Below are 26,095 nucleotides of genomic sequence, written 5' to 3'. Positions count from 1 at the left end.
ATATCCATCCATTACACTTACTCCACCATAATGTGTGTTTAACGAGAAAAGGGACTGTTAATCACATGAGTGCATTTGAAAGACCTGATTTATACTTATAGTTGTTGCAAGTCGGCGTCACGCACCGGAAAGAGACGATCTACACGCTCACAGCGTGTCACATTGCAACATTATGCACAACCATGTCCAAATCAGGCATAACATGAAGCTAATGCAGAGCCACGTTGTTTGATCGGACTGGATCAAGACTGCACTATTGAATTGGAGTTGTGGTTGGACTTACTTTGGCCAGACCACCTTGATAGGACATGTGATGTCGCACTGATGATTGATAATCCTATTTGTTCCTGTTTGTCGCTGTTTTGCTTTGCAGTGCACAGACCCAGATTAGCGGGGCAAAAAAGAGCCAGACCTCTGGAGCGGGATCCGGAAGTCAGGTGAGCATTTGCTGTGTGTGTCTGTCTGTCTGTCTGTCTGTCTGTCTGTCTGTCTCGCTTGTCGTAGACAGATGGCAGAGTGCAAGGTGAAGGGAGTTAGTTGTGTGCCGTGTGCCCACGCGGCGCACAGACATTTTGCTGCCCAGGGAGAGAAGTCCATTCATCAAGCTGTGACTCTCTTTCTCTTTCATTCTAGTAAATGCCTTGCATGGAACAAACTGCCAGGCAGAAACCTTGTATCTCTTTCTACCGTTTTTTTTTTTTTTTTTTTTATGGCCTACTTCGTCGTACAAGAGTGTAAGCTTGTAAATATGCAATTTTCTTGCTATTTTTGAAACATGGTGAAAGTGGTTGAGTTTGTGTTGATTGATTGATTGAATATTTTATTAGACAGAAATGTGAAAACAGCACGAGTACAGTCAAACACTTTGTCTAAAAGGATATCACCCAAAAAGTCCTTGCGGTCTTGTTTCCATTGGGAAAGATCTGTCTGTTGGTTTTATAAATATTGAATAACCACATTGGATCCTTTGGAAAACAGGTTATTTTTTCCAATTCCAGAAAAGTAACAGTTTTGGACATACAAGGTTTCCACCTGACAGCGACGTTGTGCAGCATCCTATTTGTATTTCTACAAACTGAGCTTGTACATCCAGCTATTTTCGATAAGCCGAAGTGAACCATATAGGGCTTGTGTTTGTGGTTAAATTCACGTCATTCTGTTGCACCTTTTTGCGCACAATTGTGTTAAACCGGGATGACCTTTACTTGGGTGTGGTTTAAGTATCAAATCGGACGCTGTTTCTTTATACCACCGTTGTCACTTTTGTTTTGTTGTTGAGACGTCTCCCTTTGTTTAAACCCCCCTCCTGTGTCACAAAGGTGCCTCTTTGCATCTCATCTCCATCCCTTAGTGAGAATATCAGCTGTCCTCTTAGAGAGACATCTGTTGGTGAGTATCAGTCACTGTGGGGAATATAGTGTGCCGTGTTGGGACTCTGCCTGCAGTAACACTTCTGTCCATTGTGTGGTGCTCTTTTGCACTTTTTCCCCCCCATGAATGTCCCTTTGTATATGTGTTCTCTGGTCACATCAGACAGGAGTTGAAGCCAAAGAGTTGCAACCGTAAATTTGTACGCCAACCCTTTCAAGATTGGCATTTATTCCGCCCGGGTCTCTCTGGGCAGGCCGACACTGTGTTCAGCAACACTGTTTACCACCGGAGGGTGTTGTGTCAGAGACGGTGCCTTGTAATTTTCTCGTGCCCCTCAGGTATCTTAATCCGCCACTTCCTTCCTGTTCTTAGGCCTCCTCGCCGCCCGCTTCAGGCCTGATTGTAAGAGTTTGCTGTTTACTGTCTAACACTCTCCAAATTCCCTGAGACCACAAGAGGTTGCCTGCAAGATTTACATATACACTATATATGTGCACCGTATACTATACATTAGATATGAAATAAACTTATTTTTGAGCCACTGTGGCCTAAATTTAGGACATAGAACTAAATCTATATACTACATAGGCCTATAGATACACTATGTGAGTGTTAATTTAGCTCCAAAGTGAGTTAACTCTTCGGAGTTAACACTTGACTGATTTTACTGTGTAATATTGCAAATCAGATGTATTACCCGACTGCTTTAGGGCAGTGGTTGTCAAAGTGCGGTCCGGGGAACCCCCCCCAAGCTCATAACACGTCGCATCTCGACACATTGTGAGTTTGTAGATGCCGTTCAAAAGAATCTTGAATTGTTTTTTTAAAATATAAATGTATGGATTCGTGGCCAAATACATATTAATTTGGGGGTCCTTGACATGATGAACCACTGCATTATTGGCTTCATTTTAGTAATGCCCTCTGCTAAGGACTAAGGCCTAGAAGGCTTCGTAAATGACTGTCTGCGGGTAACCTCCTGAGTGAGTCTGCGGCCGCAAAGGACTGACATTAAGCTAACCTTATAATCACTCAGCACTGCCCACTGCCTTGTCTACTCTATGTGTGTGTGTGTGGAGGGGTTTGTAGGATTAATAGCTCTAACAGTACAGTAGATATACTCACTACATATAAGCTTATGTCCTGTTTGTGTGTGTGTGTGTGTGTGTGTGTGTGTGTGTGTGTGTGTGTGTGTGTGTGTGCGTGTGTGTGTGTGTGTGTGTGTGTGTGTGTGTGCGCGTGTGCGTGTGTGTGTGTGTGTGTGTGTGCTAAACACTTAACACAATGGCCACTTGAACAGCTTAACACGGGCCTTATTTGTCTGTGGCTTTGTGATCCATCCACACAGTGCCTTGAGTATGGATGCACTGAAACACTGTTTCTCTCAATGTAAGGACCGGGGACCACCAGGGGGTCCGAATGGACCCTTATATGGGGTCTGTAAATCCGAGTACGCACAAATGGAACCAAATGAACCCGTAACGGATCCACTTGGTTCCATTTGAGCACCCTCAGAGTTAAATGAACACAGAGGATGTTACAGTGCAGATTGGTGTTCCAGAGATATCATTTTTTAATCAAATGGGGGTCTGTGGTCCAATCTAACTGGGGGGGGGGGTCCTTGAAATGGAAAAGGTTGAGAATGACTGAAGAAAACTGTACTGTAACTCCAATCTGCACTGTAAAATCCTCAGTGCTTATTTAACTGTGTACAAAATGGAACCAAATCAATGGACCCTCTTGTTCCATTTGCCTACACTCAGAGTTACAGACCCATGAGGGTCTGTTGTTGGACCCCCAGTGGTCCCTGAATCCAATGTTGAGAACCAGCGCACTGAAACACAGCCCCCCTTTTTTTACACCTGGCATTAATATGCCCCCCCCCCTCTGACGGGTGGTCCGATTGAAATCAGACACCGCTGAAATGTAGGGTGTAATACACTCAAGATGCACAGAGGACGCACAAGACGACCATGCAGCATTAGAGCACGTTAGTAATAATGTGTAAACGCAAAAGCGTCTCAAGTCTGCAACAACTGAATGCACTTAACCCTTTAAGACCTGAGGCGATTTTAAAAAAAAAATCTAAATCCTAACAGTTTTTTGAAAAAAACAACAACTCGAAAACTTTTTTTTTCATGATTTTTCAAAAATAGCAGATCTACAAGCTCGTAGCGTGGCACTCGGTGCCGCACTATGAGCTTGTATATCTGCTATTTTTGAATAGCCAAAGACATCTAAAGTGACACAGATGCGTTCCAGGTATCAATAAATATAGGACAAATGAAAGAGATGACGTTTGTAAGGAAATGCTCTGAGTGCCTGCCGTCTTCCTAAAGGGTCTTTCAGACGATGTTCAAATGATACATTTGTGTTGTACACCAAAGATAGTAGATTGGCTATTTTCATGAAGTGGAAGTAAATCTGCATTGTGTGAGTGTGCGTGCGTGCGTGCGTGCGTGCGTGCGTGCGTGCGTGCGTGCGTGCGTGCGTGCGTGCGTGCGTGCGTGCGTGCGTGCGTGCGTGCGTGCGTGCGTGCGTGCGTGCGTGCGTGCGTGCGTGCGTGCGTGCGTGCGTGAAAGGGAAATCTGATTTCAGTGTGTGTGTGTATACTGTATACTGGGAAAGCGTTTTAATGGCAGGTATAAATATAATTCCAATTTGTAATGTTCTGAACACAATCCAGACAGGATGCATGTTTTTATGCCAGGTGTAAACAGTCACAACTTTGGGTCTGGATGATTCACCAACATACACACACCTACTCACTTAACCTTGCCCGGCTCTGACACACTCACTCATTGCATTTCATTGCATCTAGGGTTGCAACGGTTAATCTAACTAATCGGTTATATATTTCTTTAAAATCGATAATCGACAGTTTCATAGAATAATCGATGAATTATCGATCCATATTTTGGGCATGTCATTATAGGCGAAAAGCTTAAAATATATATATATATATAAAAAATATCAATCGATCGGCTATTAACAAGTTTCCACGACACTGTTGTGCAACAAAGTATAACATAACACATAAGTTGATAATGAATTTATTGATATATATAAAAAAGCTTTTCGATTATTCAAAAAAGTAATCGATAGAATAATGGCTAAGGAAACAATGGATAGTTGCAGCCCTAATTGCATCAGTGTAATTGTACAGTTTCACTGGGAACCGTCTCTATGGTTATGCAGTTTATGGACGTCACTGAATGGCCTCGATGGAAGTCATCAACAGAATGACGACTTCCTGGTGTCACTGCCCTCCTGTCCACAGTTGCCCTCCATCAGACACTATTGCGTGTCATAGCTGACCCCTGACCTCTCGCCCCCTTCCGTCAGGTTATCCGCAAGGGTTGGCTGACCATCAACAACATCAGCATCATCAAGGGCGGAGCTAAGGAGTACTGGTTCGTGCTGACGGCCGAGAGCCTGTCCTGGTTCAAGGACGATGAGGTGAGTCTCTTCTATGACCTCATCCGAGGCTGTTTTCTATATTATGGACCATGGGTCTTCAACAGGGGGTCCGGTGTGATAGGAACTTTTTTTTTGGTACATTAATCACTTGAACCCTAGCATCCCTATTCTGAGGGGGACATTAGCCGAATATAGCAGATCTACAATGAGCTTGTAAATCGGCTATTTTCGGCAATGAGGTTTGGAATAGGGAAAACAATTAGCAGACAAAGTACAAGTTTTCTAAGAATTGTGGGTTTAAGTGGTTAACTCTCTGAAAATACGTATTAACATGAATCCAACACAACGCTACACATTGACAGTGCTGTCAAACAAGTCTATGAAACTATATGAAATCTACGAAAAAGTTTAATCTGCAACACAATTTTGTACAATATGTAGTGGGGGGGTCCCTGCTTCATCTCTCTCTCACCTAAGGGGTCCTTGGATTGAAAAACGTTGAAGACCCCTGTTACAGACAACAGCCCCACCCCCCTCCCAAGAGTTTGATTTAAATTCAAATTCTATTCCTAATATTATTGTTCCACTTTAACAACTTTCGACTTGGTGTTCCTATTTCGGACAAAAATATTCTACAATGCTCTTACATTTTCAAACATTTGGAAAGGTTTTTGAAACATAGCGGACCGATCTACACGCTGTGAGCTCGGCTTTGTAGATCGGCTGTTTTTCTCCGTTTACATTGGGGGTCCTTGGCATAGAAAGGTTTTGGAAACCCTGGTCTCATCCAAGCCTATTGTCTATATAACTAAGAGTCATTGATGAACTCTTCTATTGAGACCAACAAATGGTTTCACACACAGGATTTACAAACAGTCTAATTGCAATTGGATCAAGATATGGACATGAATAGCTGGGTAATGGGTTCGGCTTTTTTTTACCCTTTTTGGCGTATTGGATTCTTTACACCAAAAGCCCAGATGTGTGTATCCACACTGATGATCAATCGCTAACAAGGATGTGCTGGTGTTTAGGGGTCTTCTTGATGCTGTACGTGTATCTTAAAGGAGTAGTTCACCCAAAAAAAAACTTATTTTCTATCAATTACACATGCCCCTTGAAGCCTTGAATTCATGGAGATTTTTTTGTTTTTGTCGCATTCCTAAGCCAATAATTTGAGGCCGGGGTCATCGGTCATCAAAATATTGGCTTATGAATGCGACAAAAACAAAAGAATCTCCATGAATTCAAGGCTTCGTGGGGTGTGTAATTGATAGAAAATAAGCACATCGCCGACATGATGAAACAGATCAAGGATGTCAACCAGTCAGTGGTTCTCAAACCCCATGGTTTCTTGTGTGTGTGTGTGTGGGCGGGGTTCCAGGGTCATAAAGGTCTGTAACTCCGAGAGCGTACAAATGGAACCAAATGTTAATTTAACTCTGAGAGTGTCAGTTAAATTATCATTGATGACATTGATGAACTTACAGTGTAGACTGGGGTCTCAGAGATAAAAACGGGGGTCCGTGTGGCCTAGTCAAGTGTCGGATGTGTCTTTGTATTTTCATGCCGCCAGCTTCCATTGAAAACGAATGGTGGACCGTTGCTTTGTATTAGCTAGTGTGTGAAGGCAGCATAACAGTGCTTTTTGAAAGAATAGATACAACATTAATGTTTTTCTTTTATTGTTGCTACAGAGGAATGACATGACAGTAATAATGGTCTCCCAGGCCAGTGGTTCTCAAAGTGTGGTCCGCCAGGGGTCCTTGAGGGGGTTCCAGGGGGTCCCCAGCTAAATGAGTAAATATAGAATCAAGATCAGTTTAACCCTATGTGCATCGGCTATTTGGAAATAACCAATCTACAAGCTCACAAGGCGTCGGGACTCCACGCAGTCTGTGTTTGTAGATCTGCTATTTTCAAAGAAATCTTGAAAGAATTTGGAACATTTTGAATATTTTTGAAACAACACACATTTTGTATGGGGGGGGTCCTTGACATGAAAAAGTTTGAAAACCACTGCCCGCAGGCAAGTGTGTTACAGTACATACAGTAGGTCATTTGAAGTGATGGTGATGCTGGTGAGGGCTGTAGTATCTTGGCTACAATACATACAGTAGGTCATTTGAAGTGATGGTGATGCTGGTGAGGGCTGTAGTATCTTGGCTACAGTACAGGTCATTTGAAGTGATGGTGACGCTGGCGAGGGCTGTAGTATCTTGGCTTCGGCAGGTTGGTGTGTGTCTGCCTGTCTGTGCCTGCTGTACAGGCTGGAGGAAGTTCTGCACAGCAAGTGTAGACAGGCAGACACACGGCAACTCCCTCGGCCACACGAAGCTCTCGTCGTTTTTTTTCCAAGAGTCCTTCACAACAAACATCATGGTATACATTATTCAACGAGAAAACACAATTTAAAACAAAGGTTCAAAGACAAGTCTCTTCCCCCACATCGGGTGCACAACACATTTCTAACACATGGCTAACTGGCTTTTCCCAAATGATGAGTTGGTGAGTCAGTGACTTTACTCCCCGCCACAGGTGACAGGGCAGTTTACGCTTCGTGTGAGTCAACGGACGGTCTGCTATAATGCTGCGTTCACACTGCCAGCTACTAAAGCTACAGGCTACCATTCATTTTCAATAGATTATTTTTTGCTCGCTCGTCGGACACACGATTGACACCAACAAGCATGTTGATCAACAGCGACTCGGCGACAGGCATGCTGCGTGGCTTTGTAGCTTTGTCTCTTTTGTAGCTACCAGCGTGAACGCAGCGTGACTCTTTTTTACCATAACACAACCATTTCTCTTGAGAGGACCTAGTAAATTGTCCTCACAAAGTTTACTGCTCAGATTCTACTATACTTGTGGGGACATCTGGCCCTCGCAAGCATAGTAATACAAGAAGTACACAGCATGCGCCTGCGGCCCTTAACATGACGATGCAGTTTGTGTGTTGTAGGAACTTTTGAGTATTGTCTTGTCATTCACTAATTCTTTCCATTGCTTTGTCTTTTAGTCCCACCCCCCTGTCTGTCTGTCTGTCTGTCTGTCTGTCTGTCTGTCTGTCTGTCTGTCTGTCTGTCTGTCTGTCTGTCTGTCTGTCTGTCTGTCTGTCTGTCTGTCTGTCTGTCTTCTCCCCACCTCTTTCCAGTGGGAGTTGAGGCATTTGCTTCTCTTTTGCAAATCTGGAACTGTCCCAAATGCAACCAAATGTTCACTCACAGACGCAAAAAATAAATGAAAGCAGACAGCACATGGACTGCGCAGTAAAAACCCTTAGTGCTCATTTAACTCAGCAGAGAGTGCATATGGAACCAAATGGACCCGTGCGATGCATTGGTTTTTTACAGATTGTCATTTGATACGTTAGTGTGGTGGTGTAGGAAATTATAGACTCCATTGGCTTCGCCTTGTATATTTCTGTTTTACACTCCTTGAACTTTCTATAGCCACACACGCACGCATGCATGCATGCACACACACACACACACACACGCACACGCACACGCACACGCACATGCACACGCACACACGCACGCATGCACGCACGCACACACACACACACACGCACACGCACACGCACACGCACACGCACGCACACACGCACACACGCGCATGCGTGTGCACACACACACAGTCACACACGCATAGACACACAGTCACACACACAACCTCCTCCCTCTCTCTCTCTTGGTGTGGTTGGCAGTTCCTCTGGAACTGCGTGCATTCTTGGCAGGAAAATCACAAGTTTTTAATCCAAACATCAGCCTCCAATGTTTCAGTGGGGAGAAACCCCTCTATTAAATAGCCCCCCCCCCTACCAGTCTGTCTCTGAACCGTATACCGCCTCATAACCAATTCCATTCCATCCATTCAGCATTTCAGACCCATACTATCAGTTATCTTGTACTAATATTGAGCTAATGCCTTCCAAAGAAAAATCCAAGTGAAATGTCACATTCTACCAGTTGTACCGCTCATAATAACTCCTCGATTCAGACTTGCGGGGCTTTACCAACAACTTGACCCATAATCTAAACAACTTCAGCCTATACGTCATTATGCACCGTGGGGGAGTGGGGTTGGCTGGGGGGGGGGGGGGGGTTAGCTGTGTTGTTTATTGTACCATCTGCGAAAATACTTTTACTTTCTTTCTTACAGGCCTTTCGCAGTCATTTTGACCCCATGACAGTGACACCCGGTCTACTATGGCCTCCCACTGGAATAACTTGACTAAGATGTGTCTGACTTGTATATGGTCTCTGTCGGGTGGAAACCTCATATGTCCCAAAACTGTTCCTTTTCAGGATTCAAATTCAATTCAGATCTGCTACTTTTGATCAGCTATACTTTTGATGTGATGCTGTAGTACGATCAAGTAGGGCATTACTTTTCGGGGGGAAAAAACGAAACAAGTCAAAATATGGAGATAAGAGGTTTCTGCCCGACACCGACGATATTCAAACTCCTCTTGATTGACTGATTCCTTTTGGCCTGTGTTTGATTCAGCCTCAGTGGCTCCTCCCACTCCTGTGGACCACATCTTCATCAGCATGCCAGGCTAAGCAGCCTGCACGCTCACTCACTCGCCTCTTATACAATAAATTATGGGAGTGGACTAGTTTACGAGGTCGTTACAGCGCTCTGGGCTTTAGGTTTTAGGTCTTTACACACAGCAATCTGTCAAAAAAAATCTGCTGTTAAGAGTGTAGTATAGGGGAATCTGTGATTTTATAAATATATACTTATGGATAATTATGTTTATTCCACATGAGAGTAAAAAAAAAAAAGTGATAAAGATACAGACGTAGAATACGGATGCCTAGCAGTAACAGAATCAAATAAGTCAAACACACACAAACAAACAAAAAATGCTGAGGAGCAAGGGAGCAAACATAAAAAAATTAAATAAAAAAACAACAACACATCTTTAAATGCCTGCACGTGAGTCCACGGACAGAAAGACACAGACCGACAGACAGACAGACAGGCAGACAGACAGACAGACAGGACACAGAGACAGACAGACGGACAGTAGATTGTCCATGCCCAGTCTAACCAATGTGCAGACTACTGTACACCAGTATGACAATGAACAGGTAGTCTGAACACTGGGCAGACGGAACCGGAGTCCAGTCCAGGAGAATAGAACCGGGGCCTTTGCGGTCGGACGGTCCGCGACTCCTCCGCCGTCTCCGGGATTCTGTGGCTTCGCCATGGGCTCACCGCCGTCCACCAACCTTCCCTTCGTCCCCTTCTCTGTTTTGGCACCGAGGAGTTTGGGATCCCCCCTCTCTCGTCGAACCCCACCCCCCCCTCCACCCCTCCACCCACCATCCCCGAAACTGCGACTTTGCCTCCCTGGTCCAGCGTCGCTGGGTCCAAACCCCAGACACCACCCCCCCCCTACACCCCCCACCCCAACCCGTCTGCTCGCCCCGTCTCGTCTTCATCGCCATGCGTTTGTTGACCTGTTTGTTCTGTCGTGGCCCGGCCCGGCGTCTGGGGGTTGTTGGGTGGTGGGGGTGGGAGGGGGCCTGTCCTCGTCTGCTCGCCGTCCGCTGCGCTCACGCCGGCCATGTAGAGTATCCAGCCTTGACGTGGCACATTCGCGCTCAGACGACCGGGACTGACTGGCTGTACGTTCAGGGAGGGGATGTTACAAAAAAGAGGGAAAGAGGGAGAGAGAGAGAGAGGGGGGAGGGAGGGAAGGGAGGGGAGGGGAGGGAGAGGGGGTGACAGAGAGGAGGGAAAAAGTGAGTGAGAAAGAGAGGGAAGGAGAGAGAGAGAGAGAGAGAGAGAGGAAGAGGGAGGGACCCGTGTGACCATATATGGGTCGCAGTGACCCCTTGGGGAATACAGCAGGAGAAATTGTCTTGAGCGCTTTGCCTTTCTCCTTTGACTCCTCATCCCTCTGTTTCCTTACCTGCGGCCGTCCGCCATCGCTGTCCGAGGCGTCCCGGACCGGTGGGGGAGGGCGGGGGGGTTCAATTGGCTCCCTATTTTTTGGGTTGTGGAACTTTAGAGAAATCCAGCAGCTCTCACGTCTGTCTTCTAGAGTCGCCTTTTTCTTCCTCCAGCAGCACCCCTCTTCTCTGTAACTTCTACGCTCTCCCACTTTCTTGGTGCTCTGTGTGCTGCTAAGCACTACCAGATGTGGAGACTTAACGCCAGGCTGTCATTTAATCTCTCTCTCTCTCTCTCTCTCTCTCTCTCTCTCTCTCTCTCTCTCTCTCTCTCTCTCTCTCTCTCTCTCTCTCTCTCTCGCAAAAAAATCAGGCAGGCAGGAAGTGGGCCCCTCTGGAATGGAAAGAAAAAATATTGAAGAAATAAAGAGGGGGAGGGATAAAAGAGAGGGAAGGAGAGAGGGAGAGGGAGGGAGAGAGAGAGAGAGAGAGAGAGAGGGGAGAGATGGGGGTCTAGGATGGAGTGTTAAGGTCGATCCCTATGAGTTCTCCTTCATCTCGCTGAACTCCTTGAACTTCCTCACACACACACTGAATATCTGTCACACAGATCCCCCCACCCCCAATTCCACCTAGAAAGCCCCCCCCAAGATGAACGTTGGTGCTTGGGCAGCGTCCTGCTCTCGGGACCCCCTGTTTCTGGATGTCTGTATCTCCCCCCATTCTCTCTCTCTCTGTCTCTCTCTCTCTCTCTCTCTGTCTGCCGTATAGCCAAAGAGTTGCCTCAGTCACCAGGCCCCCGGCCCTCCCCAACAAAACCTGTGAAGAACGACTGCGTCTTGACCCACACTGTAATGACTTCCACATGTGCTCTCTCTCTCTCTCTCTCTCTCTCTCTCTCTCTCTCTCTCTCTCTCTCTCTCTCTCTCTCTCTTTCCTCTCCCTCCCCTTCTCCAAACCTCACCCCCCCCTTTACCTCCCAGTTTCTTTCCTCCCCCCATTCCTCCTCCCGTGTGTCACCCACCCCCTCCCCACGCCCCCACACCGCAAGCCTCCCCCCGTCTACCCCTCTTTTCTTTTGCCCTCCGTCCATATCTCCCTGCATTACCCCTCTTCCTCTTTTAACACCCTACAACCACCACCCCCCACCCCCCCCCACTCGACCCGCAAAAACCCCTTCAGACTTTACTTTATTTAACACTTGTCCCCCCCACAGCACAACATCTCCAAGCCTAAAATAAAATAAAAGTGAAAAATAAACAGGAGGAGACTGGAGAGTGCAAAAAAAAAACTCAAACAAAAAAAGTACAAAAGCTAAATCTTTGGAGGCAATGACTTATTCATTAGTCTCAAAGGTAAGATCAGCCTTCTTGATTTTGGGGATAAGCAATTACCTCATGAATAGATATACGCTTAGTGCAATATCATTACCGATTAACCCATTTGACTGGCCAATTGAAACACTTCAAAGTCAGTTTGATTCTTTGCGTAGTTACTGCACTTTGGCTTTTCCAGGGCAGCATACCTGAATAATAAAGCTGCATGTGTTCCGTGCATCATCTTCTGCTCTTGTCATCATTTACAGGAGAAGGAGAAGAAATACATGCTCCCCCTGGACAACCTGAAGGTCCGCGACATCGAGAAGAGCTTCATGTCCAGCAAGCACATATTCTCCATCTTCAACACAGAGTCCAGGTCAGTCGAGTGACCTGAGCGATTATTTGCAATTTTAGGCATTTAGCTAAATCTAAATCACATTCTTAACATTTGTGGTCGAGAAAAACTACTTTTTTTTAATTATGCGTCGCACAGCGGCGCTTCGTGAGCTTGTAGATCGGCCGTTTTCGGCTATTGTAGTGCTTTTGTGTTTGTGTTTTTTTCTTCCTTTTGTTCCGTTTTCATTAGACCACTGAGTAGCTTTGCAGCTCATGTGTGTCTGCTTCCACCACAAGCAGCACACATCTCTCTAGACAGCAATCACATACAGTAGAGGGGGTTAAAGAGTTTGAGGCATGCACTGTAGAAATCCTCAGGGCTCATTTAACTCAAACGGGTACCAAATAGACCCATACGGGTCCATTTGGTCCAAATGAACACCGAGGACTTTGGCTGTGTGTATGCCGGTGGAAATGTGTTTTGGGTTATGTGTGCGTGTGTGTGTGTGTGTGTGTGTGTGTGTGTGTGTGTGTGTGTGTGTGTGTGTGTGTGTGTGTGTGTGTGTGTGTGTGTGTGTGTGTGTGTGTGTGTGTGTGTGTGGGGTATGTATTGTCTGCAAATGTATGTTTCTTTTATGTGAATGTCTGTGTTCCTGCTCTGCATGTATGGTTTCATTCAAGCTTCCACAGAGGAGCCATATAGTCTCTGACACGCTTATGTTTTGTATTTTAAAAACTTGGTAAAACCATATCTTCTTTCATTTTGTTTTAAATTGAAAACGTCACATGAATGAATTACTTTTAGAAAATACGATGGAGTGACGAGGTTGCTAGAACATGAATTAATTACAATAAAACATGAATTACTTTACAATGTACAATGTACTGCATCTACTGCAGCCGGCATTCTTAGCCAGAGCGACTTACAAGTGTGAAAACAATTGAATGCTTCAATGAATAGGATACCTGGTAAACGGCTATTTTACTCTGAATAACGTGCTGAACATCTGAATAACATTCTTAGTGTGTGTGGTCCATCAAAACAAATCTAAACAAACTAGATGATAGGGGACTGCTTGGACCATTGTCATACGTATATGTCCTACTGTATGAATCACACTTAACGAGCCCACTGATTGTGAATCATCATAGACCAGTGGTTGTCAACCTTTTAAACCCCCCCCCACACACACACACTTGGAATTGTAGGAGTTGAGGCAGTACATTTAGTTTGACTCGGTTCTACAGATAAATATTGTGACAATAGCCTCTACAAGCTTGTAGATCGGCTATTTTCAAAAACGTTGCCTCTTTCTTATATTATTTAACAATTTGGCCAATGTTTGACCAGTTTTTATAGTATATTTTGATGCAGTAATGGTCTTTTTTTCTTTTTCTTTTTTTGAGGTATATAAAGGCCTTAAAATTCCTTAAATTGTCACTTCACTGTCATCTAGGGACCCCCCCCCCAAAAAAAAATCATGTGGGGACCCGCAGTTTGAGAACCACTGTACTAGACATTACTGATGACCGTTTTCCATAACATACCGTGGGTATATGAGCACATTATCAAAATCAATGTAGGGGTACAACAGTTAATCGAACTAATCGATTTGATAAAAACAATCGATTAGTTATTGATCCCTATATTGGGCATGTCATTATAGGCGAATCATAGGCGAATAATAATATTTAATATAAAGATAACATCATTGATGGGGAAATTGTCTTGGTTTTTGTACAGTATAATGGCTGAGGCTGTGAATAGATAATTACAGTTCATGTATTGATGCCTGTATGATCCTTTAAAAGGATTAAAGGATGTCCTATTTGTAGGATTTATATTGTGTACAGTATGTTCAACACCGAGACACAGATCTTTCTACCATGTTCATTAGCGTACACTACGGCAGTGGTTCTCAAAGTGGGGTCCGGGACCCCCAGGGGTCCTTGGGGGGGTGGGTTCCAGGGGGTCCCCAGCAAAAGTAGTTTTCATAGCATCACAATCATTTTAACCACATTATCCATTTATACGTTGGCTATTAAAAAATAGCACATCTACAAGCTCACAGCTCGTCACTTCGTGTTTGAGAATCACTGCACGGCGGTGATCAGACTTCCTGGTTTCAAGCTAGGCATACCGAGTCCCGGCATAATGCCTCTTTCAAAAAACATTCAAAAATATTCCTTGTTTTGAGTACTTATATAGATTATTATGTTCTGTTCTGTTCTGTTGAAATGCTCAGTCACTAGGTGTGCTGAAATGATTGGACCTGATTCAGCTGTTCGTAAATAGTGCCTAAATAAAGTAACTAAAGGGGTGCGTATTTTCGATAAACACAATCTCACGTGCGATTCACCAAATGGCGTGCGCAGCCTTCATTTGTGTGTATCGCAGGTGTAACAAAGTTTTGCCTTGACAGTCTCGAGCGCGCTCCCGTGTAGATAATCCATGCCGCATTTAACACCATAAAAGGCAACCGGAAACTCTGACGTCAGACCATAAACGCTTCAAAATGGACAGATCTACAAGCTTACAACGCAGCGGGTACACACCCACTTGACAACTTGTAGATCAGCAACTGAGTCCCTCAGGCTGAACGTGAAAGTAAATAAATAGCCTCTCACATGTAATGAGAATAATTTACAAAGTTTAACCTTACGACCAAAGGCTAATAAAACTTGGAATGGATCTTATATAAGCCCTTTCTACTGAACAATTGCTCACTCACCTTTGCCGAGGTAAAAAGATGATGCTGGAATCCGCCAATATCCGATAATTATATTATTATTAATTACTGAGGGGAATCTGTCCTTTGGATGAACATATCCACTGTTCTACATCAGAATTGGAAATGGAATAATGGACACAGCTAGATTTCATCCACACTATCCTCATCAAGATGGTAAGACTGCGTTCATGTGGTGGTCAATATTATAAATTAATTGTGCGACTTTGGCGTTGGCATGAAACTGAGCCCAATAGCAAAACTGTGGCCACACCACGCAAAAACGGCAAACACGCGAGGGAACTAATAATTCAGCTCTAAATGCGTCAACTGAAAATAAATAAAAATCAGTTGAATTTATATCATGTCTATGATATGCATACAAGCAATAGATCATTTGACATATTTTTTGTGTTGACAAATGTTGGGCACATAGATATTTTATTTGAGGTTTGGCACTATTGTAATTGATTTTGCATTAAGGCATTCTAATGACATACGCAAGCTTTGGTCCCATGTAAGTCTAACTCGTGAGAATGAGCGGAGGTCCGTCAAAAGTCACTGTCAAAAAAAGATTGATCAGAAACCTTTTTCGTAAATGGCGGTACGCACAAAATGTTGGCGTAAACAGCTTAGTGAATTGGGCCCAATATCTTTCACAGATGTGCTTTCAATAAATCAGCCCATACCTGCAAGCTGTGTGTGTGTGTGTGTGTGTGTGTGTGTGTGTGTGTGTGTGTGTGTGTGTGTGTGTGTGTGTGTGTGTGTGTGTGTGTGTGTGTGTGTGTGTGTGTGTGTGTGCGCGCTCGCGCGTGCGTGTGTGTGTGCGTGCACGCTCGTGCGAGTTTGTGTGGTTGCATAGGATATGGATTAAACATCCAGCATAAGATTAAAATTCCAAATTGTTTCTAAATAAATAACACGATTGCTATAAATTGTAGAATTATATATATTTTCTGTCTGTGGTGGTAATTGACCCAGCAAAATCAGAAGCGTTCTTTTAACTCCAATTTAAACACGTTAAATTAACACATCTCCGAATTTTGAATACTGTATAAGGCAGACAGAAGAATATCACGAACACTTTGGCAATTCCCGCTTCTGTGTGTCATTATTAATCGATCATTATTATTAAAATATCGATTATCAATTCATTTTTGCAATCGATTAAATCGATTAGTTCGATTAACTGTTGCACCCCCTACATGTACTAGCAGTGTAATAACAGTGTAATAACACGTTCTGGTGTGTTTTCAGGAACGTGTACAAGGACAATCGCACGCTGGAGTTGGCCTGTGACTCTCAGGATGATGTAGACAGCTGGAAGTCGTCTCTGCTGCGCGCCGGGGTTTACCCGGAGAAGAATGTTACGGTCAGTAGATTACAACCTGGACTATATCTCATTTATATAGTAGCACGTCTCACAGTGTACGCAGTCAAATCCTCCAACGCTATCTTAACCCATTAAAGGGACACTTCACCCAAAAGCTTTGTTTCAATGGATTAGTCACCCCATGGAGACTTGAATTCATGGATATTCTTTAGTTTTTGTCTCATTCCTAAGACAATAATTTGATGACCAGCGGACCGGTAGGCAGCGGTTCCGGTAGGAGACACAACGGAGACTCGTTGTGTCTCCTACCGGAACCGTTGCCGGTCATCAAATTATTGTCTTAGGAACAAAAAACAGACAAAAAACAAAAAAAATGAATTCAAGTCTCCATGGAGTGACTAATCCATTGAAACAAAGTTTTTTTGGGGTGAAGTGTCCCTTTAAGACCTGAGGCCGATTCTACAAATTACTTCTAAATCAGTAGTTATTTTTCGTGCCAAGGACCCCCGGACACCCTTTAATAAATGCAAACCAACTCAAACGAAAACAGAAGGTTATAAAAATGCATTTCTTTTCAGTAGTTTGAAAAAAATAAAAAAAATAAAAAAATGTACTGGGGTTGCCTAATCAATTTGCTCAGGTAGGTTGTTCCAAAGGCCTGATCGTTGATACTGTAGTTGCTGATTCATTTATTCTTCTATAAAAAGTGATATTTTTTGGTCAAAACCCATTTTCTTTGTAAAACGCTATATTCTGATTCTGATAGTAATCTTCGCTATAGATAGAGTGTTTGTTCAATAACAAGGGTCTCCCCTTCTCTCCAGCTCTTTAATAAACATCAAATAGATTTTCTGGTGCATTGCTAATTTCAGCCAATCAGGAGCGAGTACCAATTGATCAGCCTCAATTTTATAGTGTTCCAGTTTAAAAGAAATTCTGCTAATTTCTTTGTGTCATCACTACCAATTTAACTTTGTTTATCTTGTATCCTGTATGAGTTCTCCCTCCTGAAAATTTTTAAATAAATAAAATACGGTATGTGCCTTGAGATTTTGACTTGCACTGCCACTGCAGTTCTAAACACGAAGCTACCTGTCGGTATGTAGATGAACCACAGTGTCCTCTAGTGGACAAATCTGCACACAGTGACTTACAAGTGAGACATCCTCATCAGCACACTACTTATTATATATTTTTAGCCTCTTATGTTAGTATATTATTCCTTCTTGTATTCATAACAACCTCCTTGTCCGTCAAATTTGATTACAGATGCTGTTAACCATTAACGGTTACCTAGGCAGAACCTTTAACTGAGCAGAGAATTCGGTTGTATTTTACTGAAGGCAACATGAAGCATTTTTCCTTGGTGTTCCCTTCGAAAGCTTTCCTGAATCTTCTAAATACCGCTGTCTGTACTCAAATACTGTACTGCAAAAAGCTCACAATGCGTCGCGACGTGAAGCGTAGATCTGCTATTGTTCTACTATTATCATTCAGCACCATCGTACGATGAAGGATTTACCAGGCGTTAAGTGATTGATTGATTGAATACTTTATTTAGAAAAGACATGGAAACAGTACATGGAAGTACAATTCCCAATACAAGGTCCTCTAAACTGGATCGCTCATAAAAGCACAATGGCTTATTTAAAATGAGATCCCCACGCACTCAAATCATGATGACATTTAAGAAAACAGACAGATATACACTACTATGCAGAACGTCATACAAGTCACAAGTCACAAACATGACAAATCTTAGGATCAGAATTTTTATATAATGTTAATACAATATAACTTATACAATTGGTGTGGTGGTATTTTGCTCATGTTCATTCTTTCCCTTTGCCTGACAGTAATGTTTGCCTGTGCTCCTCCCAACAGATTACTGAGGGTGAGACCCATACCCAGTCAGAGAACTTCTCCATGGACCCTCAGCTGGAGCGTAAAGTGGAGACCATCCGCAACCTGGTGGACTCCTACATGTCCATCGTCAACAAATGCATCCGGGATCTCATGCCGAAGACTATTATGCACCTCATGATTAACAATGTGAGCATTTATGGCCAAGTATAAGGGTTACTAATATAATTACAATAGCAATCATGGTCCCCACTCCTGTCACTGTGTATTTGCACATACAGTGAAATGTGTCAACTCTGCATTTAACCCATCCTACAATCATTGCATTACAATCATTCTGACTTTTGTTTTATGAACCTGCTCTACCTTTCTCTGCCACCAGGTGAAGGACTTTATCAACGCAGAGCTGCTGGCCCAGCTTTACTCTGCAGGGGACCAGAGCACACTGATGGACGAATCCACGGACCAAGCCCAGAGAAGGGACGAGGTGCTGAGGACCCACCATGCCCTGAAGGAAGCTCTGGCTATCATAGGAGACATCTCCACCACCACCATGACCACCCCGATGCCACCACCTGTCGATAGCTCCTGGGTGGGTGGTTCCAGTGGAGGCCGCAGGTACACAAACACTACATCTACAGTATCTGTCTGTTGTTCGGTCAATAATGTAATTATTAGACATACCTGTGTTTCATTCCGCTGGGAAAAATCTGTTTTCAGCTCCATCTGAAATGCTGGGGGGGGGGGGGGGGTGGGGTGCAGTCGGGCGTCCGTCTGTTAAACCGTCTGTTTATTTATATTTTAATTTCACATCTATAATAATAACACATTCTATCAGTTATCAACTAGTGCTTTAAAGGGACACTGTTGGGAAAAAATTTTTTTTATTGTGTAGTAGTTAGTTAAACTGATTTGTACTGAAGTACTACAGGTACGGCCTTGTCTACTGTTATGGTATTCCCTCCCTAACCCAATATTCAAATACATTTTTATTTTATTTATTTATTTTGGGGGGGGGGGGTCTTTTCTACTTGCCAGAGGTCCGTGCCATTCTAATCTGATCTAATCCCCCGGCCCCAGGTCTCCCCCAGCCAGCCCAACCGGACCCAGGAGGATGTCCTCGGGCCAGCGCCCGGCTCCCCGAGGGGCCCCTCCACCCCCAAACCGCCCGGGACCCCTGGGGCCCTTCAATAACGCTGCTGAGAGCCCTCAGGCTCCCAGCCGCCCTAACAGGGCCCCGCCGAGCATCCCCAGGTGAGAACAAGCTTCACGTGTTACATGTCAGCAGGGGATTTGAACACCGTCAAGGTGAGTGCTGTGTGTGATGCATGTTCATAACAGTGTGCTCATGATCGGTGGTGGGCAGTAATGAAGTACATTTAGTTGAGTACTCTACTTAATTAACACATTTTAGTACCTGTACCTTACTTAAGTATTTGTACTTTTGGATACTTGGATACAAATGTACATTATGTACGTTATTATTGATATTTTTTTAGGTTTCTGGATACAAATATACACACAACGCTATTATTGATATTTGTTTTGAGTTTCTGGAGAAGCTTGGAAAATGTCTACTGTTGTTGAATACTTTGTCCACCACTGGTCATATCTCACTGAAGTAAGAAGATAAACTCTCATCTCTTTGTCCCACTCTCCTCTGTATGACTGTCTTTCATATTTATCTTTGCTATATGCTTTATACCTCTTAACCCTGTGTGAAGACTAATTTGCTCTCTTCTCTTCTCTTCTCTTCTCTTCTCTTCTCTTCTCTTCTCTTCTCTTCTCTTCTCTTCTCTTCTCTTCTCTTCTCTTCTCTTCTCTTCTCTTCTCTTCTCTTCTCTTCTCTTCTCTTCTCTTCTCTTCTCTCCTCTCCTCTCCTCTCCTCTCCTCTCCTCTCCTCTTCTCTTCTCTTCTCTTCTCTTCTCTTCTCTTCTCTTCTCTTCTCTTCTCTTCTCTTCTCTTCTCTTCTCTTCTCTTCTCTTCTCTCCTCCACTCTTCTCTTCTGTCAACACCGCCACTTGTGCTCTGCGACAGCCGGCGTCCCCCTCCTTCACCAACAAGACAAGTCCCGCCATAATCATTCCAAGGGATTCTGGTTCATATCTCGTGGGCTCACTAGGCCTCTGTTCCCCTCTCACCCCTCGACCCTCTCTCTCTCCATATCAAATCCCTTTCTTCTCTCTTAGCCATGACTGTGCTCTCCTGGCATATCCCTAGTGGAGACCATGAACGTTTTCTGCCAGGTGACCATGTCCATGTATCTATATGTACAGTGCGGTGCTTGTCTTGTGGTGTAACGCGTATGTGCACTCGTCGCTTCGCCTGTGCTCCAGGTTCGCTTAGCAGATTCACTCCCCGAACTTCCCCTCCTGGAACCCCAGCCCTCTCCCAGCAGTGGTGGAAGAAGTACTCTGATTTCATACAAATTAAGTCAAAGTAATACCACGATATAGAAAAAGCAAAAGTCCTGCATGCAACATTTTACTTTTCTTACTTACTTTACTACGAGTAAAAGTACAAAAGTATTTGGCATCAAAATATACTTGACAAAATCTTTTCAAAATGGCCGAAGTATAAAATAGGGCTTAATGGTTAATCTACAAATCTACAAAGTAACGTGTAGCTAAGGTTTTCAAATAACTGTAGTGGACTAAAAAGTACAATATTGGACTCTGAGATGTAGTGGAGTAGAAGTATAAAGCATTGAAAGATGGAAACACTTGAGTAAAGTACAACTTAGAGTACCTCTAAGTTGTACTTGAGTAAATGTACTTAGTTACTTTCCGCCACTGTCTCCAAGTAACCTTATACCCAAAACCCAACACACCACACCACGACCCCGACCCCATTGCTGCTTACACATGAAAATATTACGCTCAGCAGTGGCACTGCCCTACTCATTCCAAAATGCAGCATGGCACATAAGCTGCTTTTATTGCATGTGAGTGTGTGTGTAAGTGTGTGTGTGTGTGTGTGTGTGTGTGTGTGTGTGTGTGTGTGTGTGTGTGTGTGTGTGTGTGTGTGTGTGTGTGCGTGTGTGCGTGTGCGTGTGCGCGCGCGTGTGTGTGTGTGTGTGTGAGTGAGTGATTGTTCACATGTGTGCATTTCTATGAGTGTTTGTGTGTGTGTTTGCTGGGGGGAGGGAATAATTTGCCTATATGTAGGCTATGTTTGTTTTAGTATTGTATTATTTATTGTACAATGCCCCCTACTGTGTTTAAAATCGGCTGTGAATATGTGCGTGTATGTGCGTGTGTGTGTGTGTGTACGTGTGCAAATGTGTGAACAATACCATATTGTATGTGTTTGTATGAGTGCATAAGGACACTGTGTGCATGTACTTCCTGTCTGCACGTTTGTTGACGTTTCAGTTGTTTTTGTTTTCATGGTCGAAGCTGTTAATAATAATAAGTCATAATAAACCCTCGGGGGTCATTTAATGTTGGGTTTTTGTGAGTTGTTCCTGTGTTGTTGTAGTAACAGCCATACGCACATAGCAAGGCTGAGGAGCACCTTCAGTGTAATCTATCTGTGTGGAAGCAGTCACAACAAAAGCATATCACCTTTGCCATAGGTGTCCACCTGTGCCAGGGGCGTCATTTGGGTCCCAGGGGATGGCAACTACCTCCACCTAGCAGGGGGCTAATGTCAAGTACAAGCTAATGACAAAACATTCAGTCATTTTATGCATTTTCTCCACCTTTTGAACATTTCTTCTTGTTTTTTTTGCGGCGGCACTGCGCATTTCAATCCACACCCATCCATCTACTGTACACAATGTGACACGCGTTATAGTCACGTGTTTTCTTGTCAGCCATGCAATCTTTTGCCACTTTCAATCTGCCGTCCCTATTTGGGGCAAAAATCTTACTTTTTGTAATTTTTCTAATGTTCTAAAATAGCGAAAATAGCTCACAAGTTCTGAGCTTGTAGATCTGCTATTTTAGCTATTTTTGAAATAACGCTTAAATTGTAACCTTTTTTTTGCCACCCTCTACTTTTTTTCTGAAATGACGCCTCTGACCTACGCTGTATCACTGGTCAAGTCTTTGACCCTTGCAGCCTTAAGCTCCAGCCCACAGACGCTGACTGCTAATAACGGATGGGAACTGTACCGTGATACTTCAGAGGGAGAAGGGAAAAAAAGAGAGAGTTCATTAACAGTTTGCTAAGTGGCAAAATAGAATAAGTCCCTGAAAGACGGACCACTGGGACATTTCCATTTTAGTCTTTTCCTCAGGTTTGAATCATGCAATTTCATGCACATCACGAAGCCAGCACTCTCTCCCTGTTCGGAACTACCATCTTGTCTTCTCCTCACACAGCCCTTTAGGCCAGTTAAGCTTAAGCCTGAGGTATACTTAATTGTGCACCTGTGTCACACAGCGCATTGTCATTGTTGTTAGCTCGTAGATCGACAAGCTAACGCAATTGAGTATAACTCAGGCTTTCATGTGTACTTCGTAGATACGCCGTGTTGTCAGTTGTAGATCAGTCCTTATCAGCGAGTGACACCGTCGTATCCAGGCATATAAATTAGGCTTCAGTCAGCGTCTGTGTCTGAGCCTTAAGCCTAATCAATATTTAGGCTTTAGGTGGTGTTCTCAGTGTTCAAGTGCTCTCTGTCAGTTTGTTATTGTGTACATGGGCCTGTCCTCTATTGAAACTGTGTTCTGATGTATATATGTAGGTAATAAGGCGGTATTCTACCTGTTGACTATAATGACCTCATTAAGGATCCTAGCGCTTTAATTGTTCTCTCTGTGTCTCTGTTCACTAAGTACTCTCTTCTCTGAAATTTAGACTGCCTTACTGGCATGAATTACAAGTCTGTATTGCCAAAGCTAATTGTAGAAAGACAGTTAAAACATCCAGCAGAACAACTGAATGGTTCCTGTAGTCTTCACATGGTATTATCAAAAGGAGGGCATAATTGAGGAATTGCGTCAGTTGTTATTTTCTGTCTCTGTATCGCTCCTCAATAAACTTCTTCCTCACTCCCTCATTTGTTTTGTTACTGGTGTCATCATTGTTGACAAAGGGAGACTGAAACAAACATATTTATTAGGGAAATAATAAGATTAAACAAGATTAACTGTAATCCTAACTGTAACTGTGTAATGGTAAAATGTACTGAAGACAAAACACGACTGATGGAGAACCAAAGGAGAGAGCACACAGTGAACCAGCCCAATCCTTTAGGTCACAATCACACATCAATTATGCATTACAGTATTTTTAGCAAATGTTACCCCAGAATAGAGATGTTAGGGTGAATTAGTGGTTCATTCACAAAAATGACATGGTTGTCATTGACCGATTTGATTTATTCAGGAATTGAGGTTGGCCTGCTGGCAGTGGGAAATATATACAATATACAAAGAAATATGATGCTGATCAGCTGAGGACAGACAGACAGACAGACAGACAGACAGACAGAATTATTTTTGGAGAGCACGTTTGATTTTTCTTAGGCTGAGATATTATCTCAGCCTAAGAAAATTCAAACGTGCTCTCCAAAAATAATTGTCAAACCTATATTTATTATGATGAAGAGCAGAGCTTTATCAACACAAGAGGGAGCTAGTATGCCAACATACAGCTACCAGATATATGTGGGTGGACCATTGATTGACTTAAACGTCTTACCACTTTTGTGGTGTTCTGCAGATCTTATGTAGTTCAAGAAGAGTCGACTATAGCTGTTGGATACATTTAAGCATTGTCTGTTCACATTTCAACAATGTTTGAAAACAACTTTCAGAATTCATCACCCGTTTTTCCTAGTGGTTATGATTGAGCTGTCTGCAATGTGTTTTGCATCAATTTACTCTCAATAATTGATGCATGCAATAGACATTGGTTATAATACTTGTTTTAAATAGCCAACCAACATAATCGTTGACATACAGTATGTAAAAGATTTTGTGTCCCATAATGGCAGGGCAGGATCTTGGTGGAAGATGGCAGAAATGACATCGGTGCAATGTTCTGGCATTGTGGTGGTGTCTAAAAAGACAGGTGATCCATGCACACAGCCACACAGCATATACCTCACGAAGCTGTACGCAGAGAGAAGTACATGCTCTCTTCAGTCATGCAGACCCTCGGCTTGCTAGACAATTAGCTCACAACGTTCATAACACTGTTCGGTCACTATTATTTCCACCACTTGCCTATTGGAAAAGCATCAGCGCCTGAACGCTTTTCATGCATGCATGGGCACCGAGGTGAGAAAAGGGCCTAGACGGGATGTTTTGCCAAATGGATGACGTGCTGGTGTGGGGCAGCTCACAAGAAGAGCACGACTGGCGTCTTAATGCAGTGCTTGGTAGGATTCAGAATGCTGTCTGTCATTACCCTCAACATCGAGAAGTGTGCTCTGTCACAGCGTGAGGTAAAATTCATGTCTCTGACAGATCTAACCAAGACAGTGGCGGTCAGGGACATGGCCGAGCCAGCCAGTGACAGTGAGCTAAGGAGCTTATTGGGAATTGTCAACCAGCTGGGGAAATTAATTTAGTATAGTTGGCAGAAAGGAACAAGCCTCTCAGGGATCTTCTGTCCAAGAAGAATTGCTGGTTCTGAGGAGGGCAGCCAAGTCAAAGCCTTTAACACCCTAAAGGAGGACCTGTCATCCACGCCTGTGTTGGCTCATGAGACCAAGCTGTCTGAAGTGCACTGTCCAATAAAATTGGCTGCAGTCCTGCTGCAGTGATGGGGGGGAGGAATGGAGGCCAGATGCCTGGTGTGTGAGTGACTCATCATGGTCGCTCACATCACTTGAGCAGAGAGGTAATGTACTCACAGGTGGAAAAGGTGGTCAGAATATTACCCACAGCTGACTCAGCAGGTTCCGGTATAGTCCACCCAGGCCTTAAGTAAAAAGAAAACATATATATATATATTGTGGTGTGTTCTGTAGCTACGTTAGAGGGAGAATATTTTACTTGAAGGGGAATGTTTACTTGTATGTTGAGTATCAGAAAATGTTATGGGAAGAACGGAAGATGTTTTATGTAGGCTAGATAAAGGACTTTTGTGGTTATGTAGTGTTCAAATGGGAGATGTAGTTAATCTATTACACAGTCCATTCAAAGTGGTTTATCCCAGGTTGTGAATGTGAATCATACACAGGGCTAGGGAACCATAGCTCAATGATGTGAATGCTAGAAACAGGAAGTGACCTACTCTCTGGAAATGTGTGTACTACTACCCTGTATGTGCAATAAAGACTGTCTGTCGCAGAGACCCATGCAATTATAGTGATTACATGACAATTTGTATCTGTTGTCCATGTGGGCATTACAGGTAAGAGAAAAAAAACAACCAAAAAACACCAAATACACTACAAAAAACAACACACTACATTAATCAGTGTGACATCAAAGAACCAATGACAAATACAATAACATGGCAGTCATTGATTGTGGTGACACATTGTGCAAGTTTCGCTTTAGCCAGGGCTTGAGGCTGGTTTTGACAGTAAAGCTCCTGAGTTATTAGGCCATAGGCCTACATATTTGTGGGGTATGGAACTTTACATGGACATGGACTGTAGTTTGCACTGGGAAGATGTTACAATCCAGCAGATGGCGGTAAAGTAACATTATGGATGCTAAGATCACCGCCATAAAAAAAGACATCAAGATAGCGCGGAGCGGGGTCGAATCTCCATCCATGCGGACAACACGATCCTTGCCTTCAAATACCATGCCCTTCCAATACTTTACTCAGCATTAAACTCGCGTTAACTTCCCACAATAATACCGGTGGAAGGCAATGGGTTTCTGTTTACCGCTCAGCGCTCAT

General features: G+C 43.5%; 1 protein-coding gene across 1 annotated transcript in view; it reads left to right on the top strand.

The window, feature by feature from the left end:
- Window positions 1-20,394, top strand: part of dnm3b (dynamin 3b) — a gene marked incomplete at its 5' end in the record, with an annotated part of 40,662 nt that extends 20,268 nt beyond the window's left edge. Inside the window, 9 exons of the mRNA XM_080439779.1 lie at window positions 374-437; window positions 1,744-1,773; window positions 4,717-4,830; window positions 12,286-12,395; window positions 16,342-16,456; window positions 18,302-18,469; window positions 18,663-18,898; window positions 19,361-19,534; window positions 20,318-20,394. Coding sequence (XP_080295905.1) covers window positions 374-437; window positions 1,744-1,773; window positions 4,717-4,830; window positions 12,286-12,395; window positions 16,342-16,456; window positions 18,302-18,469; window positions 18,663-18,898; window positions 19,361-19,534; window positions 20,318-20,360 — 1,054 coding nt within the window. The 3' untranslated portion in view covers window positions 20,361-20,394. The remainder of the gene's footprint in view (window positions 1-373; window positions 438-1,743; window positions 1,774-4,716; window positions 4,831-12,285; window positions 12,396-16,341; window positions 16,457-18,301; window positions 18,470-18,662; window positions 18,899-19,360; window positions 19,535-20,317) is intronic.
- Window positions 20,395-26,095: the final 5,701 nt, after the last annotated feature.

The sequence above is a fragment of the Gymnoscopelus braueri genome, assembly GCF_963280865.1.
Source record: "Gymnoscopelus braueri genome assembly, chromosome: 10".
NCBI lineage: Eukaryota > Metazoa > Chordata > Actinopteri > Myctophiformes > Myctophidae > Gymnoscopelus > Gymnoscopelus braueri.
The sequence above is the reverse complement of the archived record's forward strand: the minus strand, read 5'-3'. Positions and strand labels throughout refer to the sequence as shown.